The sequence below is a fragment of the Copidosoma floridanum genome, unplaced genomic scaffold (assembly GCF_036245765.1).
Source record: "Copidosoma floridanum isolate Cflo_tuat_1 unplaced genomic scaffold, Cflo_Japanese_pri ptg000006l, whole genome shotgun sequence".
In the NCBI taxonomy this organism is placed as follows: domain Eukaryota; kingdom Metazoa; phylum Arthropoda; class Insecta; order Hymenoptera; family Encyrtidae; genus Copidosoma; species Copidosoma floridanum.
The window spans coordinates 22042756-22070566 of record NW_028321883.1 but is presented as its reverse complement, the minus strand read 5'-3'; the positions used below and the strand labels follow the sequence as shown (position 1 = coordinate 22070566).

At 31.6% G+C, this 27811-nt stretch overlaps 4 protein-coding genes across 4 annotated transcripts; 1 reads left to right on the top strand and 3 right to left on the bottom strand.

Moving 5' to 3' along the window:
* Nucleotides 1–2863: 2863 nt before the first annotated feature.
* Nucleotides 2864–7410, bottom strand: LOC149375592 (neuroglian-like). Its single transcript, XM_089598792.1, has 5 exons — nt 7328–7410; nt 6617–6743; nt 3212–4443; nt 3076–3135; nt 2864–3006 (listed from the first exon to the last, which is right to left on the bottom strand). Exons 3-5 carry the CDS (start codon nt 4218–4220, stop codon nt 2864–2866), a joined length of 1212 nt encoding a protein of 403 aa, XP_089454918.1. The 5' UTR covers nt 4221–4443; nt 6617–6743; nt 7328–7410.
* A 2298-nt stretch (nt 7411–9708) lies between these two features.
* On the top strand, nt 9709–12875 carry LOC149375591 (neuroglian-like). Its single transcript, XM_089598791.1, has 4 exons — nt 9709–10201; nt 10974–11100; nt 11623–12725; nt 12817–12875. Exons 1-4 carry the CDS (start codon nt 10147–10149, stop codon nt 12873–12875), a joined length of 1344 nt encoding a protein of 447 aa, XP_089454917.1. The 5' UTR covers nt 9709–10146.
* A 2895-nt stretch (nt 12876–15770) lies between these two features.
* Nucleotides 15771–17500, bottom strand: LOC106637434 (uncharacterized). Its single transcript, XM_014350217.2, has 3 exons — nt 17038–17500; nt 16654–16750; nt 15771–16354 (listed from the first exon to the last, which is right to left on the bottom strand). The coding sequence occupies exons 1-3, from the start codon at nt 17275–17277 to the stop codon at nt 16002–16004; spliced, it is 690 nt and encodes a 229-aa protein (XP_014205703.2). The 5' UTR covers nt 17278–17500; the 3' UTR covers nt 15771–16001.
* Nucleotides 17282–21352, bottom strand: LOC106637383 (chitinase-like protein Idgf4). Its single transcript, XM_089598790.1, has 6 exons — nt 21191–21352; nt 20105–20369; nt 19572–19722; nt 18683–19215; nt 17448–17668; nt 17282–17386 (listed from the first exon to the last, which is right to left on the bottom strand). Exons 1-6 carry the CDS (start codon nt 21350–21352, stop codon nt 17282–17284), a joined length of 1437 nt encoding a protein of 478 aa, XP_089454916.1.
* Nucleotides 21353–27811: the final 6459 nt, after the last annotated feature.

The window sequence follows — 27811 nt, the reverse complement described above, 5'->3', positions numbered from 1 at the left end:
ACAATATTATTACATTGCATTTAGAAACTGAAACTGTCAATAAAAATTTCAAAACTTACGTTCAAATTTTTTTTGTGTATATTCTTTGTGTTGTAAAATTAAAATCAGTCTTCATAAAAAAAAACTATAACTCGAATTCACGACTTTCAACTTCTTAATATGTCTATACACGTTAGGAGTCTATTGCGCCACTACTGATAAGTTTAACGTACAACGATACAACCCATGCGGAGACGAAGATACTGAGATAGAATTTAGTGACTCTAAAGCCTTTTTTTTTTAACATTATTTGAGTTACTAGGATAAGAAAGTGTTACAATAATATTACAATAATTTTTTCTTGGTTAAAAAAAAAACTTTTTGAAAACACGTTCAATTTTAACTGAAATATCTTTTTTTTTTTTTTTAGAATCCGTCAAGAATTTATTGTCAGATAGGTGCTTGAAGATGGCCATGAGGAAATAAAACTAGATAAAGTTATAGTATTTTATACTAAGATGAAATATTTAGCACTGACTTTCATTCATCGTTTAGTCGGATACAAAAATTTTTTTTTTTTTTTTATCAAAATAACTGTAAATAAGCATATGGTCAGGTAATTCGAAATTTACCACAGAATATTTAGTAAAATTTATTATTTTAAATATCTTCAGTTCATTTTAAAGAATTTAAAAAGGAAACAAAAAACATTTGATTCACTGGTCAAGAAATATGATTTGTTTATGTAAAGACTTATAACTTAAAGGTAATTAAGGCGATTAAAGTTTTTTTTTTTTTTATGAGAAAAACGAAATTTTGAGAAAAAATGTTAGCGATATTTTATGTAAACCTGTGTATCGTAAGCACATACGGTTGTATTGTTACTTTTTTGTGGATTCCAAGTATTTTTCTGATAAATGTTTAGTATAAGTAAAAAATAAATTCTGGTCATAATGATAATAAATAAATTTGTTTCAATTTTTTTTTAATATGTTAAAAAATAAGTGTATAGTGAATAAATTCTTCTTATTTAATCATAATCAAATACGTTTCTGACTTTCAAACTTTTTTTACGCATTAATAATACAATAATGTTCTTCCAGTAGAAATATTAATAATCTATTTGTAAGTAAACTAATTTACCTAAGATTATTTTTACAAAAGCAAACAAAAAACCATTTATTTCGTACTTGTTTTCCAAATGTTTTGCATATTTTCAAAACCACATATTAGGTTTCAAAAACCCACATCAAACTATTTCTTATACTTGAGTTGGTTTTTATTATTCTACAATATTCTCTCTTATTTTTGATGTAAGATTTACTCTGGCATTCGTTAAATGAATGAGCTATGAATAAAAAACCACTTGATCTTTGTTAAGACCAAATTACAGAAGAGGTAGATAACCAAGCAGCTGTCGAGATGCTGAGTAGTTGGAATGGGTTCTCGCACAAGTTGACAAATCGCTAATTTTCTTTACAAGGTAATTGTCAGCATGATATTTGGGCCAAGCTCTTGGAGAGATGAGATCAGAGACATTTTCAGCCACACATTACATACTCAAAGTATCGGCTCAGATGAACTAATCACGAGTCCAATTGAGTCGTGATGCTTCCAACAGAGTTTTTTATGATTCTCATTCATTTGGTTATACAAAGGACAAAAGATCTTTGAAATGATGGAAGTTTTGTACTTTTTTATGTCTACATAAAGACCTGATGTTTCTTGGAGAGATCGGGTACATTGTTAGCAAAATATATTATCGTTCCTTGTGTACTCTTCGCTTGTGTGTCATCTGACGATCGTTTTCGTCCGTACTCTGAAATTCAAATTCATAAGCTAACCAATATATCTTTTTCTCACTTATTTTTCCTCGTATGATTACTGGCTGCCTTTAAGCTTTTATAGATTATGGTATGAAAAATTTTCTAATCTCAATACAATAAGATTAATTTTTATTACGATTTTATTTTAAAAATTTTATCATCTAAAAAAATGTATTGAATACTCGGGAAACCTTGTTGCACGACAGTTTGATTAAGAAGAAAAGATATTTACTTAAGCAAATGTACATATGCGAGCACTGAGCACTAGATAACCTATCGTCATAGAGTTCAAGCCAAGAAAAAGTTTTTCTGTCAGTAATCATGTTATTTTGTGTATGTATGCTCTGCATACATGTTTCATACGAAGTGAAAACCCCATTGCCGATAAACAACATTTCTTGAAACTAGTATGCTTATAACACATTTTCATAGGTAGTTATACAGTTTTACAGTTACTTCATAAATTCTAAAATACGTTTAGTACAGATACACATAGATACATACACTTTTAAAATACATGCTTACTTGACTAAAACATTTTATTTGAGACAGTTATCAAATCAAGAAATTAAATTACTTATACTGTACGAAATAAAAATTTGTTTTTATAAAATATCTCTTAAAAATCTAAATTTAATTTTGTACACAACTTGTTTTTTCATTCTTAAGATACATTGTTCAAAAAGTAGTTTTTTTGACGTTGAAGCTTTTCACAATATCAACTTAGCTATTTTTTAATTATTAATACTTTCGTTTGAAGCTTCATAAAACCTCAGTTATATATTTGTTATATGATTTATTATCTCATAGTTTTGTAGTTTCTCTTGTTTTAACAAAAAAAAAGAAATAGGACATGATAATCTTCTTGTCATGCCTATTTTTCTTCAAGATAATAAATTAGATTATACTTAAAGAATGTTTAAGTCAATCTATAATGAATATACATACAATGTTATTTTATTTTTTTATTCGTAAATTAACAAAGTAACAGTATACTGTACAAGTAAACTACGCTTACTGTAATTTTAAAAACTTAACAGCTATACAATCATACTAGTTTAATATAGCATCATTGGTAATTCTATTGGTTGGGCCATAGATTCCTTTTTCACCGTATGTAGGTATCTGGCTTTAAAATTACGATGAATCACTTTCAGAGTAATTACAATAAACATAAGGGCTACCACAACTAGTATAGAACCTGGAAATGTTTGCATTATTAATTAATTACAACAAAACTTTTTTTACTTTAATCTTTAACTATACTAACCGATCAACCAATAAGATATTTCATTAAAAGAAATGGACGATATTTCTTTGTTTTGCTGAGCTGAATAAACATAAGCAATATTAAAGTTAAAATTACTAAACAAATCTTACGACAATAAGGTTTCAATATAATTTACCATGCTCCCAGGAACCGTTTGTAATTTTTATTTGTTGCTTACTATCTAGATAAATAGTCTTCAGACTCCCAACCGGGCCATGGCCACACTGGCTCTTATTTTGAAGCCTATCGCCAATTAAGTGAGAAAAAGAAGAAGAAGAAGTCTTCAGATTTTGGACCTGGACTTGAATGTAGACGTCCTTGTAAATGTAGCCGTAGAAATTTGAGACGTTGCAGCCATAGTTACCAGTATCATTAATCGACAAATTTTTTATCGTGACAGAGTTAAGCGTCGCATTCATCCTCTCATTGTATTCTACCTTTGAGATGGGCTTGCCATTGTGGATCCACTCGATCAAGGGAGCAGGTACTCCTCCTGCTTCGCACTTCAACTCAACTGTCTCATTTTCAAAAGCATTTATGATCTCTGGCTCGATAATAAAATAAGGTTTTGACTTGACTTCCAGATCAATGTAGCGGAGAACATCACCACCTATGCCATTGGATACTTTGCACTCGTATGTGCCACTATCGTTAAAATTCACGTTAGTGATTGTGAGAAATTTGCTAGTGTTTGCGTAACTCATTCGATCGTTAGGCTGTATTCTAAGTCCGTTCCTGTACCAGTGCACATAAGGTACAGGGAAACCACTAAATATGCAAAACAATGTAATTGCCTCCCCAAGAAGTACGGTATTATAGCTATGGCTGACGTACTGCTCCATTGGTGCACGGTTTTTTGAACTTACTTTCGAGTCAACGATAAGATAAGTAGAATTGCTGGTTCTAGATTCTTTAAGAAAGTCTGAATAGACGAGGCACTTGTAACAAGAGGCATCATCCATCATGACGTGGCTGAACCACAGGTTACCTTCAGGACCAAGGGTTATACGATGATTGTCACGTAAGATTTTGTTACCGTCACTAGACTCACAGTTGTTCTGCTTCAACCAAAAAAATTCGGCTTTGGGTGTTGCATGTGGCACATGACACTTGAGCTGCAGAGCATCGCCCTCTTTTACCCTCATTTTTCTTGTGCCCTGGTCTTTGAACGAACCTAGTTCTGATTTCCGCACAAATACTGAGTTCGAGGTGGCAGTACCAAACTTGTTACGTGCAAAACATTAATATTGACCAACATCCTCGTCTTGAGGCTTAGAGATGATGAGGGTACCGGAACTGGGCTGCATGGAGATACGGTTTTCATTGTCCTGCCATTCCCAATCCTTTTGATTTTTTGTCCATTTGAATCTGCAAACCATAAGTACTGAAGTACTCTTTCATTATCATTTTTTTATTCAAGATTGTTTCATTAAAAAATGTAGCATCAAGAATTAAACAATTACTTTAAGTAATATTTCATTACAAGCTGAATATTTTTTTAAGTGAAAATTGCAGTATTGACAAGATGCTCACTCTGTCTCAGTGAGACGAGACCAAGATGAGACTGAGATTTCTAGTAAGTAAATATTATAACGAGCTTTTCAAATTCTTTCCCGCAGGAACTTTCTTAACTTACATAAGTGGGTCATTCTATTAAAGACAGAATGTTTCTAAGGCTGAAATGGACAATAACTTAAAAGGGGTTTTGAATTATTTAAACATTTTTATTGTATTATTAGTAACTAAAACAAGTCATCATTCTTCAGTTCCACTAAAAAAGAATTTTCGAATACTAACGTAATGGATATGAAAATTAAACTGTACCTTTGCATTTATATAATGTATATAAGCTGTACTATAATCTATATAAGCTGTACTATAATCCATCATCTTATACGTTCATAACCGAAGACTTTATTAAGATATCATTTATTCTTTAGAGTTACGGGCACTTAATTTTTATTTTTGAGGGACCAACCTTACGATTTCGCAAGTCTGTGACAATGGTTTATCGTGAGGGAAAAATAGAAAAAAAATTCTGCAATACACTGCACTTTTAAAGAATACAAAACGTTTAAAGGCCCTGGCTCATTAAGCATGCCAAAATTCTCCCCACACTGATTTCGTTTAGACAAAGACCACTTGGTAGATAATACAAAAGTACTTTTTTCTGAGTCACAGAATCCTAACCAAATCGTAGGTATGAGATTAGACTTCGTTATCTTTTCTGGAATGACTTAGCAAGTTTTTATTAAAACTGATTTTAAAAATATGATTACTGAAATTATTACTACGTACACACTAAAATTTTTTTCTATTGAAGATAACCTGAAAAAATTATTTAAAAATTTTCAATTTTTAGAAACAACACCAGAACATACTGCAGAGTAAAAAAAAATTTGTCATGTATTTTTTGTATATTAACCTGAAACAAAAAATATTGCGAGTCTTCATAAATAGTCAAATACTGTCAAAAATAATCAAAACCCATTTTTTTACTATTTTGAGCCATCTTTTATGGGCTAGGTAAGTACAAAGAATGTTCGTTAGAAATTTTTCTTCAAATTGTTTACTACCACAGTCAGTCGTCTTTTCAGATTCATTAAAAACACATTATATAACAATTGTTTGATTAAAATATTAGCAAAAATGATGATATGGAAGCACAACTATGATAACTAATTAACAAGCAAATCAGGTTTCTGTTAAATCCTTTTCAATCGCACTTTCTCACTAATCTACTTGTAATAGACAAAGAGTAGTTATATATGTATGTATGTATTTATTAAAAATTTAAGCATTTTATGTATGATAAATATTTTATAAAAAAATTTTTTTTTTAATTAATTGACATTTATTTACTATGTGTTAAAATTTTTTAAATTATTATATTTAATGTTATATTTATTTTTAATAAATAAATATTTTATTAATAATAATTTATATGTATGTTAATAAGTATATATTTTTATCAAACTAGTTTTAAAACATTTATTTTAATTAATAAATTAATATGTAACATTAAATAGAATAAAAATTAAAAATTTCAATTATTCACAATATATTTAAAAATTTACAAAATTATTATAAGTATAAAAAAATTATGTATTAAAATTGAATTTTACAAATAGAATTTTTAAATAACAATAATGTAATAGTTTTTAATATTTAATAATCTAGATTAAAATCGAATGATTATTGTTGTATACAATAAGTATTTTTATTTATTTAACGATTAAACACACTAATAATTTATTAATTAAAAATAATGTGTTTCAATTTAGATGCGATCAATTTTTCCATATTAGATACAAACATCACGAAACCCGAGGTTTTTGTCGAATGATTTAACAGTGGAGCAGTACAAATATTTAAAAAATTAATTATGTAGCATTAAATATTCAACAAGTAACATTTTATCTACTAACCTCTTGAAGAAATATTCAAACTTAAAAGTATAAGCAATGCTGTTCTATTTAATTTAAATATTCCTAAGACAAAATAGTGACTTAAAAAATAAGATACATTTTTAAACGCTTACATAGGTGGTGGCTCTCCTTTAGCCTCGCACTCGATCAGTAATGTTTTCTGAAATTTATTGTTTGTCACCACTTGAAATAAAATTTCTTCAGTCATAGGTTGTTTCGTTATTCTTGGGGGGGATATGTCTGAAATGAAAGTCATAAAAACTCATACAATCAATGGGAGAACGTTAATAAGTGATACATAAGTTGTTTAAATATATATTTTCTGATTGAAAATAATTTAAGTATAACGAATTTTATAAAAACAATTATAGGTCACTAAAATTATTACAATGGTCTGTAAAATTTACAGGTCATAGTTCTAATATTTTTATAAGCCTAATTTTATAATTGCACTTCATACTTCAATTTTTATTTCTAGAAGATTAAGAAATTTCCTATCCATAGAAACAAAGTACTTAGCCAAACCAACTTCTATCAGCATTATTCATAAGTAGATTTACATGAATACTATACTTCAAAAATTAAATTATTTTGACTTCAAACTATTTGTTGTTAAATCTTCGAGTGCTTTCATGATTATGGAATATGTAATTTATTCTAGGTTCATCGTTACAGTCATAGTGGGAATAACGTGAACGTTTAGTGAATATTCAAATGATAAATTTTTATGGCAATGTGATTTCGTTATTATATCAAATAAACTTGCTTGTTCAAAAAGGATAACAAATGTTTTTTAAGAAATATTATTCCATTATAACACTTACCTAGAACTGTGAAGGGTAACACAGACGTGATGAAAATGCATACCATGAAAATCATCTTTGATCGCTGATAAATTCTAGTATATATTGTCTTGCAAAAGTATGATAACTCTTTTCATAGAACCAGGAGAATTATTTATACATATAACTAACCTTAAAAACACAGAGAGAGAGAGAGAGAGAGTAATCTTTAACGCACTTTCATTTGAAATCACGTAGCTATTAGAGAGTGTCACTTCTTGTAGCGCTCTTTTTTTCTAACGCAGTCGTTAAAACATGACGATACAACAATTATTTACAGTACAATAACTACACTTATCTCTAGGCTGGATACACTAGTGACTTTTGAATACCAGAAACTAGTGATTGTAACTGCCTAAATAGGTAATGCATGATGCACAGTAGGTAGTTACTTTTTTTTAATAGCATTGGAGAAAATTGAGAATATTTCGTTGGAAACTTTGCCTTAGTTACGTGATTTTTATCGCTGAACTCTACTTGTAGTGAACTATTTTTTAATGTACCATGATGTGTTTTGAATTTTTTGTCTATTTGTAAAAAGTATGCTTTTCAACTGTTTTTTTTAAAATTACAACACAATTTATCAGATGATAATGATTGAACGTCAGGTGGAAATTGCTTTTTCGATTTTTTGGATGAATTCCTACAACATACATGTGAAAATATCAGACTATTCTTAACATTTTCCTAACTCATACTTTTTTTTTTTTATTAAAGTGTACTAACCTCGAGGGAATGTACACTGTCGATTCCTTACATACACAAATCCGCACGCACGCACACACACACACATATATTTAACATGGGCTCTATCTCACCAACTGAATAACATGAAACAGAAGACAATTTTCATTGACAGTAACTTAGTAGCAATGAATTAATATTATTAAATAACAATAAACCTCATCAAGTAACAGATTTTTTTGTATGAATGTATACAAGCAATTATTACATAATTTATATTGTAATTATGTACAATAATTTTTTTTTTTTTTTATTGATTCAACGTTATCTTATAAATACAAAGTTAATCTTCAATTCAAGTGACTTCGATCGTTACACTTCATATCACCACCTTCAATCGAAATGGCCTGCTATTTATTGCTAGTGGCTTTGCAAAACATTGCTCTGGTACTTATTATAAGAAGTGACAGTTATCTTTTATAACACGACGGTTATACTATTATACCTTATACAGTTTACCGACAGCAGTAATTTCGGAATACATCCATCGTATGCACGGTTGATAAGATACATGGCTGATAATGTAATTGTTTCCGAGACGATGGTTACTTAGAATCTATTGTAAAGACATGGAACACGAAGAAATAGAAAGGCACTAAGGCAATTTCTATGACGTCGAGTAAAAGCTTACACTTACAACTTTTATCGTCAGGAAGTTTGAGTTGCTAAGACGTGAAGGGTTTTCCATGGTGATGGTTGTGAAAGAAAAAAGACAGAAAGTCTAAAAGTATTAGCTCCAGTTGCTTTGTTCATTTTGGCAATACATTTGTTGTATTAGTTGAATAAGGGCAATCGATATTTTTTGGTATGTACAGTCATTGAAAAACGTTACTTTTAATTTTATTTTAAACCATCAATAAAGTAAGTAAAAATTTGACTATTTAACATTGTAAAAATTAATGTAATAAAGAAAAATAATTGTATAAAAAATCACGAACGTTAAATGAAGTAATTAAATTACAATTAAAATTAATTTCAAAAGTTTTAGACATGTACTTCCTATTATTTTTGACACTTGTCTTTAGATTGGCTAAGGAAATAATTTAGTTAGAAATAACGCGTAAAATAAATTAAAAACTCTGAAAACTTTCTGAAAATTAATTATTAATATACTAACCAAGCAAAAATGATCTCATTCAATTAATTATAAAAACACTTTATGAAGGAGAACTGATAATTACGAATACAAAATTTCAGATTGGAGACTTCTTAATAGTTATCATCAGTTATTATTATTGTTATTATTATGATTATTATTATTATTGTTGTTGTTTTTGTTGTTGTTGTTGTCCTTGTTGTTGTTATCGTTTTTTGTTTTGTCAAAGTTAAAAGAAAAAATATAGTTTTATTTCATGATGGAACAACAACGGTAAATCATTTTTATGTAAATTAGTAATAATTCAAAGCAACTTTTATCAGTTACTCAAAAACTTTGTAAGTGATTAAAAATAATGCATATTATGAGCTACAAGTTTTAATTAACTATAATTTATAACAGTTGATTTCAGTTTTTATTTTTTTCTTTACTTTTTAAGATATAATTTCTGACAAAAATAAGTGCTAATATTAACTAAAATATTTTAATCTCATATTCAAATCTAGAATTTATTATTTTTTTATTGTCAGTTTTCATCACTTATCATAAGTCATTCACTAAAATGATTTTCGCTTAGGTAACACTAACTTTTATACTTGGAAAAATGTACAACACAATATATTGGATACCTATTAGGCGAGTTCTTTATCTATATGTCTTATCTTCTTGTAATTATTTTAATTTGTAGCAAAAAGAAAACGAGAATAATGAGCCCTCCTCCTTTCATTTACATACTGTCCAAAAAGCCAACTACTTAGATGTCGTACCGTACTACTCAAATATCGACAACCATTATTTACACATATAAAAAAATCTCAAGTACATCTGGTCACTCTGTATTATTTACATTATCCGTGTGATTTGACGTCCACGTTGAATTAAGAGCTCAATATAATAACTCTGTAAATAGAGTCCTTGTACCTGTGCAAGGTAGTTAACTGAAACTAACTGGGTACCAACGATGTGTCTCATAACAAACATTATCCACGTCATTTTGTTACATACGACAGTCCTAAGTAAGTATTGTTATAATAATATGATATTGTTATAAACTCCTTATAACTTTCAATATAGGTATATTTACTATGGATGTAATGACGAAATCATATTTTAATAGAGAATGTTCTGTCATCGTTGTAAAGTTGTGAGAAATCAGTGAAACTTTTTGATGTAATCTTAATGAAATTATCTATAATTTAACTAAATTTCAAACTAATCTGTTTGCTCAGAGCTGAACAAATAAATTTTCAAAATACCATCTTTACACAAACTCCATGGTTTTTTGATATCATTTAAAAATATAAAGTGAAGTTTTCAGTCAATGAAAATCTCAGTTCTCGTGGAAACCTATAATTGGAAGATGATTTGTGTACTAAAACATTTTATGTATTCCGTAGTAAATTATTCACTCGATGTTTGAATGAATAATAATCCAAGTATATGTAAATCATTTTATTTAAAAGTTACAGTACTCGTTGGAATTTTTTTATTTGCAATTTCCTACCCACTTAACTTGGTCTAAATAATATAACATATTTGAGATATTATTTCAAGAAATTTGAATGCTATAAATTAAAAGGTTTAGGTATAGTTTTTAAATCATAAACGTTTAGGATTTAAGCGTAAGAAGATTTTAAAAGTGCAATTTTCTATATATCATTGCTTTTAAACTAAATTGTGTTTTTGGGTTAATTTAATACAAAAAAGTTAATATCTTGACGCCTATTAATCAGTTATTTATTTATATAATCTGATCAATGACACAAATATCGCAATTTTTTATTCTAGGCTTATGTCCACCAAGAATAATAAAACAACCTGTGACTGAAGAAATTATTTTTCAAGCAAAGACGTTTAGTGAACCCCAGGAACCATTTCTCATTGAATGTGAGGCTGAAGGAGAACCAGCACCTTTGTATGTACTCTAAGACTCTATTTAGTTCATTCATTTGTTTATTCATTTATTTATTTCTGTTTTTTCAAATGAAAAGGTTCAGAGATTTATGACAAAAATTTACAAAATTTATAACTAACTCAAAGTATAAAAAATAAAATAATTATCTCCAAGAATGTATGTTAATAATCTTAGATAGTTATTATGAATTTTTTTCGTAGCAAATTTTATTTTAGAAAATTATTTATTATACATACTAATATTTTTACTGTCCAATATTTGTCATTGTAAAACAAAAGTTGATCCATTTATTATCTAATGTAAGGAATTTAGTATGTTAATGCCTACATATTTAGAGGGTATTTTGAGAACATGAAGTTGATTAACAGCTGTTATTTTAACTTGAGATCATTGCGTGCAAAAGAAGAAATTTTTTCAAGCACAGTTGAGTAATTGTGTAATGACACACATTCATGCTTGTAAAAGACACATTCCAATATAAATTCAATAATTATAATGTACTTTAGTGATTATAAATTATAGATATCAATGGACAAAAAATCAAAAGGATTTGGAATGGCAGGACAATGAAGACCGTATCTCCATACATCCCAGTTCCGGTACCCTCATTATCTCCAAGCCTCAAGACGAGGATGTTGGTCAATATCAATGTTTTGCACGTAACAAGTTTGGTACTGCCACCTCGAACTCAGTATTTGTGCGGAAATCAGAACTAGGTTCGTTCAAAGACCAGGGCACAAGAAAAATGAGGGTAAAAGAGGGCGATGCTCTGCAGCTCAAGTGTCATGTGCCACATGCAACACCCAAAGCCGAATTTTCCTGGTTGAAGCAGAACACTTGTGAGTCTAGTGACAGCATCGAAGTCTTACGTGATAATCATCGTATAACCCTTGGTCCTGAAGGTAACCTGTGGTTCAGCCACGTCATGATGGATGATGCCTCTTGTTACAAGTGCCTCGTCTATTCAGACTTTCTTAAAGAATCTAGAACCAGCAATTCTACTTATCTTATCGTTGACTCGAAAGTAAGTTCAAAAAATCGTGCGCCAATGGAGCAGTACGTCAGCCACAGCTATAATACCGTACTTCTTGGGGAGGCAATTACGTTGTTTTGCATATTTAGTGGTTTCCCTGTACCTCATGTGCACTGGTACAGGAACGGACTTAGAATACAGCCTAACGATCGAATGAGTTACGCAAACACTAGCAAATTTCTCACAATCACTAACGTGAATTTTAACGATAGTGGCACATACGAGTGCAAAGTATCCAATGGCATAGGTGGTGATGTTCTCCGCTACATTGATCTGGAAGTCAAGTCAAAACCTTATTTTATTATCGAGCCAGAGATCATAAATGCTTTTGAAAATGAGACAGTTGAGTTGAAGTGCGAGGCAGGAGGAGTACCTGCTCCCTTGATCGAGTGGATCCACAATGGCAAGCCCATCTCAAAGGTAGAATACAATGAGAGGATGAATGTGACGCTTAACTCTGTCATGATAAAAAATTTGTCGATTAATGATACTGGTAACTATGGCTGCAACGTCTCAAATTTCTACGGCTACATTTACAAGGACGTCTACATTCAAGTCCAGGTCCAAAATCTGAAGAATGTGAATTTTTTAGGTAATTAATCTATCAAAATTATTTAACCTCTTGGTTAGAGAGTATAATAAATTGTATATACCTTAATTTTTTAATTGTTTCATAACTTTAGTATTCATGGTTCTTTTATTTGAAATGCACAACAAAACTGACGAGTGGTTTGCTCATTAGAAAATATGGAATTTATTTACAAAATACAAATCCATTTTCCTTTCAAAACATTACTAATAAACGTTAATATTTTAGGCTATGGATGTGTTGGAATAGTTTTTATACTGATCATTATTATACTTGGAATAATTTTTCGCAAAAAGATACGTAGATATTTACATCAAGGGCAAAAGGAATCAGTTGTAAAACCAAGAGAACTACCAGTATTTGTACGTCAAACTAGCCTTTAATTGTAATTTTTATCTTATTTCTACAAGTACTTATGTCAATAAGCCAATCAATTGACATGTTTTATTTCTTACTTACCTTTAATTTTTTTTAACAAGGCATTTTTCACGATTCCATATTGTTAGCTTTTATTTGAAAAAATTTTTTTGTTAACTATCGCTTTATTCATAGTAATTTTAACTGTATCCATGCAATGATTACTTTATTCGGGAAGTAATTTCAGATTTATATTGTAATACATAATGAAAGTTGTACAAAAAAAGGTGTAAATAAATAGTTATTGCACCACTTCTGGTTGAAAAATTTTAAGTATCAATATTACGTATATTACAGTACATGGTAAAATCAAAAATCTCGTATGTATCTTGATCGACATTGAAATTGTGAATTCCCAAAATTGAGTGAGCATATAGCATTGATGTTAGGAATAAATCAATAAATTAATAATGTCCCTGACAGCAGTTTTTATAGTTTTCATCTGTCTTGATATATGTTTCATGAATGTCCTCCCCCAAAAAAACTTAGTGAACATTGTATTGTTTTGATGTTTTAGTGTTGACTTATTTTTAGAGTTTGCGTCAATACCAATAGATCAAATGTGCAACATTATAATTGTATACACCTAAAAGAAGGATTTATAACTAAACTACTCAATTAACAATATGCTAAGTTAAAAGATAATTGAGATTTATGTTTAAGAGCAAAAATGTAAGCTGAAATAATAAAGGTGATTGAATACCATGCATAAGCATACTTGTGTCACCTAAAAAAAAAAAAAAGAAAAAAAAAGAAGAAAAAAATTTTAGCTGGTACATTAATTTACACTTGAGAGACGTCACAACCGCACAACTCTAAGATGATTCGCCAACTCACACTTGAATTTCTACACTCACAAGCGCTGGAACATTATATCCACTAGCTATAGTGAATTGGTATTTTTACTGCGTATAGCAAATGTATGCTCTACTCCACACCAGCAACTTTGAAATTAGTTGATTATGTAATTTTTACACTCCGTCGTCTGACTCATTTTGCAAAGATCGGCAAGAACGTTCTCCTCGGCGAACAAGCATTATCCATCCACTTGTTGAGATCATGTCCTCTCTCTTTTCATCTCGTTTATTTTGTCGTCCTCGCACGGCCTCGCTCAAGGTTTTTCTTGAATTTACGCGAAGAGCTGGCAGCTCGTGATTACCGGCTCTCCTTCAATATTTGAGTACCTCATTCGAGCAAATTTTCTTGTTTTTCGAAATCCCCATTTTATATGAGAGCCTTGCACGGAGTCTCTTAATTAGGCTTAAGGGGCAAGTGTAAATAGTTTCTAATTGAGAGTCCAAATGACTTGTAATTAGCTCCTGTAGTGAAAAAGTTTTTTCGTTTTAACTAAAACAAACGGAAAGTAAAATTGAAACAGAAACCAAGTGTTTACAAAAATAAAATAAAAATTTGCATGATACCAAAGTATCACATGATGTTTGTATGCTTAAAAAATTTTAGCTCATATCATCGTCGGTAAATGTAGCTCTTAGCGTGATTTTATAAAATTAGATTCCCTTGCAATGTCAATTACAAAATGACGATTATTATTTACCATGCACTTAGCGACTCAGTACTCAGACAATCGAGAATAGTGGTAACATCTTTATTTTATAACTTTTAATCATGACTGAAAACTTAGATTGTTTTGGCATTGTTGCACAGGATTCTATGGTCTTGGGGTGCGCACGAAGTAAATAGTCGAGGAACTAGTATCAACGTCTTTATTCCTAAATATTTTCCTGACATTCTTTAAAAGACAATCATATTTTTTTAAGGTCCATCAAACTTTAATCGATTAGCCATGATTAAAAATACCTTGTTCAATTTTTGCAATAGCGAGGACAGTAAAACAAACTTTATTAATACGGAATATAAAGTCGATAATTTTTCAAGATGTAGAGTACAAAATGCCTCTTCTTCAAAATATAAATCGGATATGAAAATTAAATTTTTGTTAATTTTCTAGCAACCATGTTTTTTTGGCATAAGTTGGATTTTCCATGATTTTCCATCGTCTACCTATGATACAATCTATTTTGTGTTTCGAAGTTGAACAAGACTAAAAATAAAGTTCCTGGTGTCTTCAAACTTAAAAGCTAAATTTCAATACGGAATAAAAAAAAATTTTCAAAATATAGTATTAATATGTAAAAGGTTTTAAATCCTTGATGGTTGAGTGACGTGAATCTTTCCTCGTGGTTTTTATTAAATCTGTAATAAATTATGAAGATTTTCTCTCTCGTTACATTGAGTCGTATATTCAATCGAGCTTAATGCATAAACAAGTGAAATACTATTGACGCCAACGTTATTCCTCAAAAAAAAATTTTTTTGTGATTCTAGTATGCAAGTGATTATTGACTGGTTAAACGAATAAAAAACATCTTTAAAAAATTTTCTACATAGGAAATTAAACAAAAAATATGAAATGTAAAATTATAGAAGGAATTTTTTTGTGTATTCAGTGTCATAAGAGTTGTTTTACTTTATTTTTGTCTTACCTCACAATGATAGAAAAAGTTTCGAAGAATGATGATTTCATCAGTAAAATTTCGTGAATCAAAAATGATATTAAAAAAAAAATAAATAAAAAATAAAATGTCTCGCTTCGCTTATATTACGCATAAATATTCCAAGATTTTTTTGTATTGATCGTAAAAGTTTAGTACACCGTGTAGGAATATTAAACGAGAAAAATAAAAAACTAACAGGAAAATAAATTAAAATGCAATGCCGTTTACGAAGTAACTTTTTTCTTTTTTCTACAAAAAAAACATTGCAAGCATATTTTAAAGCAAAATATACTCCTTCAAGTGGTTTAGACTCGAACCAAAGACAAACATATTTTAGGCTTATGTACTAATTGACTACTTTTTTCTCCTCCACAGGCTTTTTACTTGTGTCCTCGTGAACATTTTTTATGTCTTCAAGCTTGTAAATTTCTATCTTGTCTGGTTCTGCGAAACCATTAGCTATTTTTACTTCTGGATCTTGCGTCCCGAGATTTTCCTCGGCCACAGCATTATGTAGTTTTTTTAAGTATGCCTCTTCGGCTTTTTTGTATTGAATCTGCAGTTCTTTATATTTTTGCTGCAAAGCGTTGAATCTCCGCATGATGTCAAGTCGTTCTTGATTCCTCGGCGATCTTTCCATGTCGGGAAGCTCCACTACTGATTTTTGATGCGAATATATACTGCTTTCTAGTTTTGTGTCTAGACATAAAGAATTTTACATTTCATAGATTAGACATTATTTTAAACACCTATTGTACAGTTATTAACTTATTGAATGAGTATTATGAAATAAATAAATAGGGAATTATAGACATTTTACTACTTTAGAGTTAGAGCAGCAAATGAGTAATTAATGCGCGTAACTAAAAATTGACATGAATTAAATTAAATTATTTAGTCGAAATGATTTCAAAACTCCAGTTGCAACCAATTATGAAAACTTTACGCTATGTTTGGAGGTCAAATGCATCTAATCAATCAGTTACATATGATCTTACCATTGGGCTCAGTCAGGTAATCGACTAACTGAGGCATAGCTGCGTAAAGAATAAAACAAGCCACCACCGTCGTTGCAATAAGGCACATCAAAAATATCTGCAAAAAAATCACAAAGTGACACAATTATATGTTCGTCCGATCGTTTGTTACAAGAATGTCATAAAAATTTGCACCAAGCGATCGATTCCAAATGAAACGGTGAGTCATTGCATTGTTGGGATTAATAAAAAAAAAAAAAAAAAAAACCACTCAGACCACACGATCAAATAGTTCCAGAGCACTGAGTGGCACCGGAGCATGAAACCAAGCTATGATTTGCCGGTCGAGCGTCAAACAGCTCCCGACAAAAGGCCGATCGGCAAGAGTCGACCGGTATATTTTACCTTCTTGCTCGGCTCCGAGTGCTGCTGTATCTGTTGCTGCCTCGAGTACTCGCTGCCACCCAGCATACTCTCCTCATCGTCGGCATCGTCTACGTCGTACTCGTCCAGCGCCCCGGCACCTGCCTCGTTGCAGCTCCCGCCGATCGACCTCACGCTGTCTCCTCCGCACTCGCAATACGACGCATCCTTCCCCTCGATCGGTCTCTGCTTCTTCGACACGTTGAAGCCCAGCTTGCCCATTGCGTCACTCGACCTCTCCTTGCCCACGTATTTTTCTCATTTGTCGAGCCCCGGGAAGCTCGGTATAGAGGCGCGAGAACGGAAGATCGGCCCCACCGCGCACAACTTTCTAAGCTGAAAATGCGGGACAGACTGGTGCACGCGCGTTTTCGCGGATCATCGGAGCTTGCCGGAATATTATGTCCCGCTCTCGCGTGGCCGTAGCCGTTCTTTCTCAGCGCGGCCGTGCGGGCATTAGAAAACCTGTTGCTCGTGTGTACGCGCGCGGCTTTCCTCTCGTTCCTTGGTCGGCCGATGTTTCGCCGGGACGCGGAACCGGTAGCGACGTCTGGTGGAACGGAGCTGTTGCTGTACGTACGTGCGAGGCTTTGGATGGACGAGTTGGCGATGACTGTTAATTAAACTCTTTTGATCTTGCGGGGAAGATTGACTCTATAGTTCCGATGGCGACCAATTCGACTAATTTCATTTTGTTCGATTTGAGTTGGGATCTTTGACAATTCGAGGGTAGCCGTAGACTGGCGTGGAGCAATAGGCGAGCTCAGGTCCTCTGGGATCGTAGGAAATAATGAAAAAAAAAGTTAAGAAATTTTGAAGAAAAGAGAGCCTTGGATGTTATGTCACGCGTTTCAAAAAGTTTGGATAAGAAGGTCCATCTTACGGTGCCAGATAGGTTTACATTTTGAGCCACTATCTGCGCTAGTGTCGCTTACTTCATATATTCTTTCTTTGGTTACGCCTCAAGAATATTTTGGTCTTTGTAGAAAGTTAATGACGAACTTTTGACGTTAGTCAGAATTTCTGAGAGAGCAATCATTTCCAGAATATTTGGGTTGCAGTTTTTTTCCTTGAGCCATTGGTATCTATACACATAGATGGGGGCTTTTTTGTGCCTTTGACAAAGCACTGTTTCTGCTACATAAAAGGGGGAGGTGACAAATTCTTTCTGAGTACGAAATTTACAGCTCATAGGAAGCTATATTTTCGGTCAATAATGTGCTTACTTGGAAAATTATGAACTATTATTTGTTATGTCAAAAAAAAAAAATGATTTCATCATAAATAATAGAAAGATTTTAGAGATGCCAGAAGTGGTAAAAATATTATCCCGCCTTTTTTCTATTATCATCTTACTAAATGGATTTTATGGAAATTTTGGAAGAGCTAAGACAAAAAGCCTTCTCCCAAAATTTCAAAGATTTTGGGTTGGATAAAAAAACAAATGCATTGCAATACTCAATAGTTATAATCAAAATTTATTTAACTTTTTTTTCACATTAATATTTTTTCAAACAAATAATCCACATCTATAAGTTGTCTTGTAGACCACAAAATTATTGCAAATCGACAATTTAAAAAGAAAAAACAAGTTAAAAGGATCTTGATTAATAAAAGTTACGCCAACTTCTTTTTCCCTTTTTTTCGTTTATTTTTTTGTTAATTTGTTTGTTTATTTGTTGCTCAACTTTTGGCAGTTCAAACTTTGAACTAGCTGCCTTGAGAACCGGAAAGTTTCCTGTTTGGCACTCACCACTAAAATCGTCGAGTGAAAGATCATATATGGCTACACCACCGTAACCCCTATTTTTGGCATACATAGCCTTATTGCCAATTATTTTGGAATCATCGTAACCAATCCAAAAACCATCCTTTGTAGTCATTTTGTCGTAAGGTTTGTAAATGTAAGCACCGTTGATCAAGTTTGGGTCGCTACCACGATGGAGCTCACCACTAGTTTTTGTCAAAATTGAACAAACTCCAACCCTAAAGAGGAAACCAGGAATAGTGGTGGTAGGCTCCTTGACACCCGGACCGTTTGCTTTTAGTGGAGGATTTCCTTTGGAATTGAGATTGTTTCCACTCAATTTCCAGCTGCGAGCGAACGCTGGTATCCCAACAATAACTTTTTTATTCGACGTATCATTCTTCAACCAGTAACTGAAAAACATCAGAGTTTCGTATATTTTTAATTATTTTTGGATTTCACAGTAATATTTCACTTACCAGAAGTTGCAAAAATTATAAAATAAAAGTTTTTTACGATTTACAAAGATATTGACCATCACACAATAAGTCAATAATCGATGACAAGTTCATGATGTCATTCCATCAATCACCTTTATTGTGATATAATCGATTAGTGCAATTTGACCTTTAAGCTGTGCTTATAGTAGTAAATTTCAAACTCTCACGATTGAAACAACTACTTGTGTCTAACAATGTCAATTTTAAAATTGTTAAACAAAAAAAAGGTAAAATACTCGTACGTATTGTTTTATTTTGATTTATCATACCTTATCTGACCCTCCATACTGTTGGACTGACTTCCCAAAAATGGTGCAGGGTAATCAGCTAAATTCGGTGAATTTTTTGGATTGATTTGATCAAAAGCAAGGAGGTGAACTGCATCAATGTTTGGCAGTATTTTCTCAACGTCATAATACACTAAAATATATATACATATTTTTGTACGTTCAATATAAATAATTTATTTTTATTTTGATGCACAGAGTCGTTTAAAAAGACACTCAAATAGTACGAGTATGATAACAAATTTTAATATTTTTTCAACTCAAATGCTAGACTATAAGTAGTTATACTAAGTACCACAGTTATATGAAGGTGTACCTGAATTCCATTTTAGTTAAAATACAATAAGTACTTTAGAAATACAGAATGATTTTTGTTTTAAAGAATAAAAAAGCATCAAACAACATGAGACTTACGAAGTGAGTTGCACGTTATAATTAATAAATGAAAATTTAAGTTACTATTATCTGGCATTAAAAATATTAGGATTGATAAAATATACTTTTTTATTTATTACCAGTAAAATCGATGTTAGGCAAAACAGTGATGGTAAGGTTTACATTACGAAGCTCCTTCCTTAAATTTTGAACCATAGTTGCAAAGCCATCTCGATGATTCTTTTCTTTTGATTCACAGGAAGTAAAAGAATACCATTTTTTTTTACAGCTTTTCGTATCGATGTTAGGAAACTGCCATGCTAGATCAACACCATCAAATTTATATTTATTGAGCAGTTTTTTAACCGATTCTACAAAAAGTGTCCTTGTCTTTGACGATTCAATCTAAAATTAGAAATAAATATTTTTTCGACAGTAAACATATATTGAAAAAAGATAGCTTAATTGATAAACATAGCGTAAAATTTCACGTTATTAAATTCATAAAAATATTAAGGATATTTGTTGGTATACTCTATCACCCTTGATATAGTTAATATTCACTGTAACTTAAATTACTACAAAATTTGTTGCAATAACTCTACCATCGGAAAGTACATAAAAATATTTATTGCATCTTGATTTTATATACGTGATGGATTGTTTTGATAAGTACTGACTAGTAATTTTTATAAGACCCAAGTAGAAATAACATTACTTGGTCACACGGAGTTTTCAAATACTTGAATAATACTGTTGAGGATTTTTTTTTTTTTTTTTTTTTTTTTTTTTTTTTCATTCAATCCAAGAAATAAAAGATTTTTTATGTAACTTTTTAAATTAATGAAATTGTACAAAATTACATATTTACATCAAATTTATTATTAATTACATAAAACATGGTAAAAGGGAAGTAGAGATGAGGAGACCAATTCTGATACAGTATGTGAGCAAAATAACTTAATAATTTAATAAAATTAGCCCAGATGAATTTATTTAGCACTAGTCAATGGTAAATCAAACCTTACGGTGGAGATTTTTCATAATTTTATACAGTTTAAATTGGCAAAATAATGAAATCTTACGCAAGTCACCAAAGTGTCTCTTTTACAATTTATGGGTAATAAGATGCAGCTTGTGTGGTTTTGTTGCTCACTTGTATCAAGAATATTCTCAAAGAAATTAATCTCACAAAAAATAAAAATAAAATTAGTGTAATAACTTACCAAGGTAAGGTACTTGTTGTTTGTGCCCTCAACAGGATCAGCATTGCCTCCGATGGATAAAAGGATCTTAATCTTTGGAAAGTCTTTTTTAATTTTAATTACTTCACTGTAAGAGTTTACGTGATGATTCTTATCTTGGTATGGATCCAAAAACACCCCCATGGTCTTTGAGTCTATCCTGGCAAAGCCGTAAATCAAGTGTGTGCAGCTTGGCATAGCCACCTTCAAGTGTTGCAGTTCAAACTTTCTAGTACCTGAAGCATCATTCCCAGTCAAGCATATTGTTTATTTTGCTTACAAAAAGTAAAGATAAATTGAAAAATTTCTTATTATTATTTTTTTTTTTTAACTAAGAGATGTATGTTTTACATACTTAGTCAAAATTAGTGTATCGATTCAATAAAACACTATGGACGTAAGTGACATTAATTATGATAATAAATTAAAATAAGTTAGAATAAGTTAAAGAAACATAAATTACTATGATAAACTAAATGCTCATTTCTCACGTATCTACTCCAATACTAATACTAAATATTAAGTTGTGTTTTTTAAGTAATCTTGATTGTCTTTATATTTTTTAATTTTGATTGAATTTGAGCGGATTCAGATAAAATAATTTTAACAAGACATCACTTACCCATATGCAAAGAGGACATTGAATTCCAATAGCATACTACTCTAAACCTTGGATCAATATCAACAGTAGATACAGAGATAACACTGATTAGGAAAACCACAACTGTCACCGTGGAAATTAGCGATGGCATTTTAATGAACAGCTGCCAGTAGATTATAAGAAAATAATAGTTGAATAAGACAAATAATAATTTTTAACACCTAATAAGTGTTGTTCGCTTAAATCTAATGATGTGTACAACGATTTATAATATTAGCTGCATGTACATAAAATTAAAGTTTGATTGAAGTGTTTATTATTTACTTCAGATTCAACTTAACAGATGGCTTTTTAGTGATTTCCGGTAGAATTGATTTTATCTCAAAGAAGAAATTTCGATACATTGCTAATAAATAAATAAATAAAATTATCTTCGTTACTCCATTTTTATGAAAAAAATTTTTACAGTAGCTTGGATATAAACGTTTCACAGAATTACGTTACAAAATGAGTTTAAAGAGTTTGCTTTTACATATGCAATTTCTTAGAATTATACATTTTACGTTGAGAGCATAATACAAATACCCCGCATCTGTTGCACAAAATACGAAAGTAGCAAGAAACTTGATTTTTTTTTTTTTAAATCTACAACATATTTTTACTTGTGACTTCAAAATTTATTTCTAGTAGTACAAGATTTTATAATAAGAAAACAAAAATATGAAAAATGTTTTTTGTAATAAGCTTTCTCTAGGACACTTTACTATTTACATATTTAGTATTAAACGAATAAATAAATAAAAAAACATACGATATGGCTAAAAACCAGATTAATACTTACCAACTTGACTGTAAGGAATTAAACTACATACCTAAGCTGAACAGTCTTTTACAATATTCTTTTATACGTGGCTTTATCGCTTATTTATCTGTACAGTGATGGCAAACACATAAAAAATTTAAGTGTGATTTAAAACATACTATTATCTGCCTTAGAACAACAAATGTCAAACGTAGACTAATACTGTAAATATTCTTGGAAAATATTTCAATGAAAAAAAAAAGAAAAAAAATTGTAAATAAACAATTGGAGGAAAATCATCAGATTATAGGTGGAATTAAACTACAGTAATTATTCAAAAGAAAAGATAAATTAAAAATCAATCATAGCTTTTTACAATTATTATATTAAAGACATGTATGACTGTAATAACAGATATATTTTAGCCTATATTGCAACACTCAAAATAAATCTTCATGGAATCGGTAGTCAATTTTTTAAACGTTTTATGGATACGAGTGAATACAGTAAAAATAAAATATTTTAGTGTCTCGAGATCTTACGTTCTTTGAAAAAAATTGTTGTACTAGTGCATTTTACAATTATTTTAAAAATTGTCAAACTTATCTCTTCTACATAGAGATTTTTAGAGAATTACTTACTCGTTAAATTCTTGAAAAATTTCAGTCAATTATAAACAGATACCTTCTAAAAAATTAACATTTCTTACTTAATGTTGGTTCTTTTAAAAATAATTTAAGTATTTTTTGTTCACTTATCAATTGTGGTATCTAAATTAATTTATTAATCATCCTGTTTCGATTAAAACTGATAAAGGATTGCAATGATTTAGTTTATTTATAAAATGCCACAGTTCGTTTAGAAAATTTTATCTCTTTAAGTTTTATAATGTGCAAGTTGGATATTAAAAAATTTTCGATTATCACAGTCAATAATACTTGTAGGTTGAAGTCAAATGTGAAACGTAAGTACATGAAATATGTTATGTAAAATATTGTCATTATATAGAACCAATTCGTGTAAAATATATATTCAGCCTTCAAAATTAAGGGTGGTAAATATTCAAAAAATTGCAGAACTTTATTGCATAAGTAGCCGTAACAAATAAAAATTTTTCCTAGTATTTTTTTTTTCTTTAATACATTTGGTTCGTGAAAATAAAAGTAGGTACAAGCAGTTCTTGAAATTTCAACAATTATCATGACTCAATAATCGTGAGCAATATAAAGATATAGACATGAATAGTCCATGATTGTAGAGACTTTTGAGTAAAGAATTTTTAAACTTTTTCTAATAAATGTTATCTAGAACTAACTTACAAACAAAATTGATAGCAAAATACTATAATGCATTTGTTTTTATCATACACAAAAAATCGTTTTTTAATATTACGTTTTCCAGTAGAAAAAATTCCATATAAAATAGACCTTTTTGAAAATCCATTGTTCATTTTTTATAATGGTAAAAAAATGTAATTAAAAATTTTTACAAAAAAATGTAAATCAACGTAGAAAAAAATGAAACGTTACCATGAGAAAGCATAGACATTATTCTGCATAGCAAAAAGCTATTTGTAAAATTACAAACTAGTTATTAATTTTTTGTCAATTTATTTCTGAAACTAAAAGTGTCATTTCAAACTTAATTGTCGATTTATTGACATTTTTCTGCAATAAAAATATTGTATTTGATGTTAATAATTATAAACAAACAACAACATTCATTTTCGTAAGGTTCTGCCACGAGAAATTTAATTTCGCAATCCTAACAATTGCAAATATCTCAACCAATTCTTTGTATTTTTTTCCAAAAAAAAACATTTTTTTTACTTTAAAAAATCATAAATTAAAAAAAAGCATGTTCTAGCTTACTCTGAAGCCAAGACACAAGAAACTGCTGAGCTAAAAAAATCAAGAAAGTCGTATTGTGATAGCTAGTGGCAGCTCTGCGCTCCCATCTATACCACTTTCCTATGTCGAGGTGGCCAACTGGTTGCAGTACGCGTGGGGAAAAACACGGGCTTTGGCTGTTGATAATTTAAATAAATTGTTAAAAATTATACTTAAACTGATACGATAATTTTTTCTAAGTCGATTAAAAGTTTTTCGTTGTAAAAATTTTTTTTCACACTTTTATGTCATAAACTTCTTATAAACGACAAATAATGATCAAAATATTGACGGTTGTAAAATTCTTGTGGGAAGAATAAAAATGAAAATATACTAATCAAAAAGCTAAATAAACAATTATAATTTGTTCTTGGGGATTTCTGGGAAAATTCCGTAGAGGAATGATCAATTTTTCTTTACTGAAATACATAAGATTAAATCGAATTTTTTCTTGTTTCTAGGCTATTGACTACTATGGATGGATGAAGCTACAGCTCATATATTTTTCCACTCCTTGATAATTCTGGCATAAGGAAACTAGGAAACTAGGAAAAAAAAAAAAGAATTGGCTTGGTTGGTGCGGAACACGTTTGGTGTGTTCCGCTCTAGGTGTGTAAAAAGAGAGAGAGAGAGAGAGAGAGAGAGGACTGGGACTAGGGACTGAAGGGGATAAGGAGCAGATTACCGAGAGACAGTGATAGTGTGAGAGAGAGAGAGAGAGAGAGAGAGACAGGGTGAGAAAGGTTGACACGGGACGCGAAGAAAAGGGCGCGATAGCAGAGAGCAGGTGTGTAGCGGGCCGGGAAAGGACAGGGACGAGACGTTGCGTGTGAGGGTGCGCGTGTGTGTGCGTGCGTGACGTGGCTGGGAGCGTTAGGGCAGCGGCCACTCCTGGTCTCAGGACCTCGAACGTGCGCTCGCGGTTCGCACGGCAAGGCGGAGCCGCTGTAGCACCGTCGAGAAGTTGTGTAGAGCCGTGTGGAGAGTGCAATAAACGATTTCCTTACTTGACACGGTAGCATTTCCCAAAATTATTTTCTCTCGGTAGAACAAGAGGAGAAATCACTTACAACTCCCCTTTTCAGGAGGAGAATCCAAGAGGACGAGGGACCCAGAGGACGTACAAGACGAGGCATCCACTTCCTGCGTACCCCCCCCCCTTTTATTTCGGATAATTATATAATTAGATAATTATATAATAGATAATTATTTTGCCTTGGGCCCCGTGTACTGGAGAAAATTTTGGTCGCGTCAAAAATTTGACGCCAAGATAAGAAGTCGCAGTCTAGTCGACACTCTAATCAATGAAACTGTGTACAGCGATTATCAAGGAAAAGATAGAAAAAACGTTTGCACATTCTTGGCACTTGGAAAGACAAAATAAGCGGGAAAATTTCAGGTCACGGTAGAGTACCCATGACACTAATAGTGAAGAGGCTAAATGATTTTTCGAAGGAGTATCCAAAAACCTTGACTGTGAGTATACTTATTAACGCACAACTTTGTCTTTTCTTTCACAAGTTTCAAATGATCAATTTCTCTTATCCACAGATTTACAACAGCGAGGAATATTTAACAACTCAACTGTGTGAAGTCTGTTCCGAGCAGTTGTACATTGAATCCGGATGAAACAGCCGATGGGCAGATTGCCTTAATTTCCTGGACCCACACAAATTTTCCAAATGTGCGTTGTCGTGGAATAGAGACAAAGTTGCAGCCAAGAACATTTTACAAAATGCAGTCCTGGCTTGCGACTTGGTCAAGGGACCACGTGACATCGCCAAACCCTTCAACTTCCGGCGCCCCAAGAAAAGCGAGCAGATCATCTCTGAGGCACAGCGAGTGCAGCTTAAAGAGTACGGCTACGAGGACGAGGTCTGTGTTACTGGGTTTTCATTTTTTTTACGCATCCATTCACTCCTCGCAACACACACAATACGTATTTATGACAATAATAATTTGGTTCAAGTTTGCCGTTTGTAACCATGTCTTTTTTCCAACAGGTCCCGAGCTCGTGACGCGCCGCCATCGTTAACAATCGACCAAGAAATATATTTATTGCCGCTTACCCGCGTGAGGTTTTTAACCGGCCAGCAAGGAGGCAGGCAAGGTTCCTTTAGGCTCAACCCTAAAAACCGCAAAACCGCGTTTTTGGAAGTAAAGCTTGATTATTGTGGTATTGCCATTTTTACTGCTTGTACTTATTGTACCATATGATTTTAATTTTACCAAGCTTAATAATTTTTCGAAAACACATTAGAAAGACTTTTTATTTTTAATTAAAAACAACGTCCAATGGTGGTACTGTCATATTTTGAATTTATTAAAAAACAAAACGACGTTTCGGCCGTTTGGACAACGTCCCGGCCCTCATCAGGTACAAAAATATTTCTACCAAAGCGTGTACTTATGGAGTCCAGCACCCTTGAAAGAGATTCGAACTTTCTACTCGTAAGGATGGTTAGTAGTTGTTGCAGTCTGGTGTTCTCCATAGTAGCGTAGTGCAGATGCAGATGTAGATTGAAAGGACGTACAGCTTCCACCAGCGTCCAAAAATATTCAAATAAAACGTCCAATGACAGTTGGTAAATAATTAAAAACAACGTCCAATGGTGGTACTGTCATATTTTGAATTTATTAAAAAACAAAACGACGTTTCGGCCGTTTGGACAACGTCCCGGCCCTCATCAGGTACAAAAATATTTCTACCAAAGCGTGTACTTATGGAGTCCAGCACCCTTGAAAGAGATTCGAACTTTCTACTCGTAAGGATGGTTAGTAGTTGTTGCAGTCTGGTGTTCTCCATAGTAGCGTAGTGCAGATGCAGATGTAGATTGAAAGGACGTACAGCTTCCACCAGCGTCCAAAAATATTCAAATAAAACGTCCAATGACAGTTGGTAAATAATTAAAAACAACGTCCAATGGTGGTACTGTCATATTTTGAATTTATTAAAAAACAAAACGACGTTTCGGCCGTTTGGACAACGTCCCGGCCCTCATCAGGTACAAAAATATTTCTACCAAAGCGTGTACTTATGGAGTCCAGCACCCTTGAAAGAGATTCGAACTTTCTACTCGTAAGGATGGTTAGTAGTTGTTGCAGTCTGGTGTTCTCCATAGTAGCGTAGTGCAGATGCAGATGTAGATTGAAAGGACGTACAGCTTCCACCAGCGTCCAAAAATATTCAATAAATATTTTTGTACCTGATGAGGGCCGGGACGTTGTCCAAACGGCCGAAACGCCGTTTTGTTTTTTAATAAATTCAAAATATGACAGTACCACCATTGAACGTTGTTTTTAATTATTTA

What these genes read in the sequence shown, in the direction of transcription:
- LOC106637383 (XM_089598790.1), bottom strand. Translation starts at nt 21,352, where the DNA reads ATGGGGGTGTTTTTGGATCCATACCAAGATAAGAATCATCACGTAAAC. An exon ending in GCCTAACATCGATTTTACTG is followed by an intron (nt 19,723 to 20,104) that starts GTAATAAATAAA and finishes TATATATTTTAG; the next exon opens with TGTATTATGACGTTGAGAAA. An exon ending in CGAAAAAAAGGGAAAAAGAA is followed by an intron (nt 17,669 to 18,682) that starts GTTGGCGTAACT and finishes TTTAATTAACAG; the next exon opens with TCATCGCCAACTCGTCCATC.
- LOC106637434 (XM_014350217.2), bottom strand. Translation starts at nt 17,277, where the DNA reads ATGGGCAAGCTGGGCTTCAACGTGTCGAAGAAGCAGAGACCGATCGAG. An exon ending in ACTCGGAGCCGAGCAAGAAG is followed by an intron (nt 16,751 to 17,037) that starts GTAAAATATACC and finishes ATTTTTTTGCAG; the next exon opens with ATATTTTTGATGTGCCTTAT. An exon ending in TTACCTGACTGAGCCCAATG is followed by an intron (nt 16,355 to 16,653) that starts GTAAGATCATAT and finishes CTTTATGTCTAG; the next exon opens with ACACAAAACTAGAAAGCAGT.
- LOC149375591 (XM_089598791.1), top strand. Translation starts at nt 10,147, where the DNA reads ATGTGTCTCATAACAAACATTATCCACGTCATTTTGTTACATACGACA. An exon ending in GTTACATACGACAGTCCTAA is followed by an intron (nt 10,202 to 10,973) that starts GTAAGTATTGTT and finishes TTTTTATTCTAG; the next exon opens with GCTTATGTCCACCAAGAATA. An exon ending in GAAGGAGAACCAGCACCTTT is followed by an intron (nt 11,101 to 11,622) that starts GTATGTACTCTA and finishes TATAAATTATAG; the next exon opens with ATATCAATGGACAAAAAATC.
- LOC149375592 (XM_089598792.1), bottom strand. Translation starts at nt 4,220, where the DNA reads ATGAGGGTAAAAGAGGGCGATGCTCTGCAGCTCAAGTGTCATGTGCCA. An exon ending in AAACGGTTCCTGGGAGCATG is followed by an intron (nt 3,136 to 3,211) that starts GTAAATTATATT and finishes ATGTTTATTCAG; the next exon opens with CTCAGCAAAACAAAGAAATA. An exon ending in AATATCTTATTGGTTGATCG is followed by an intron (nt 3,007 to 3,075) that starts GTTAGTATAGTT and finishes AAACATTTCCAG; the next exon opens with GTTCTATACTAGTTGTGGTA.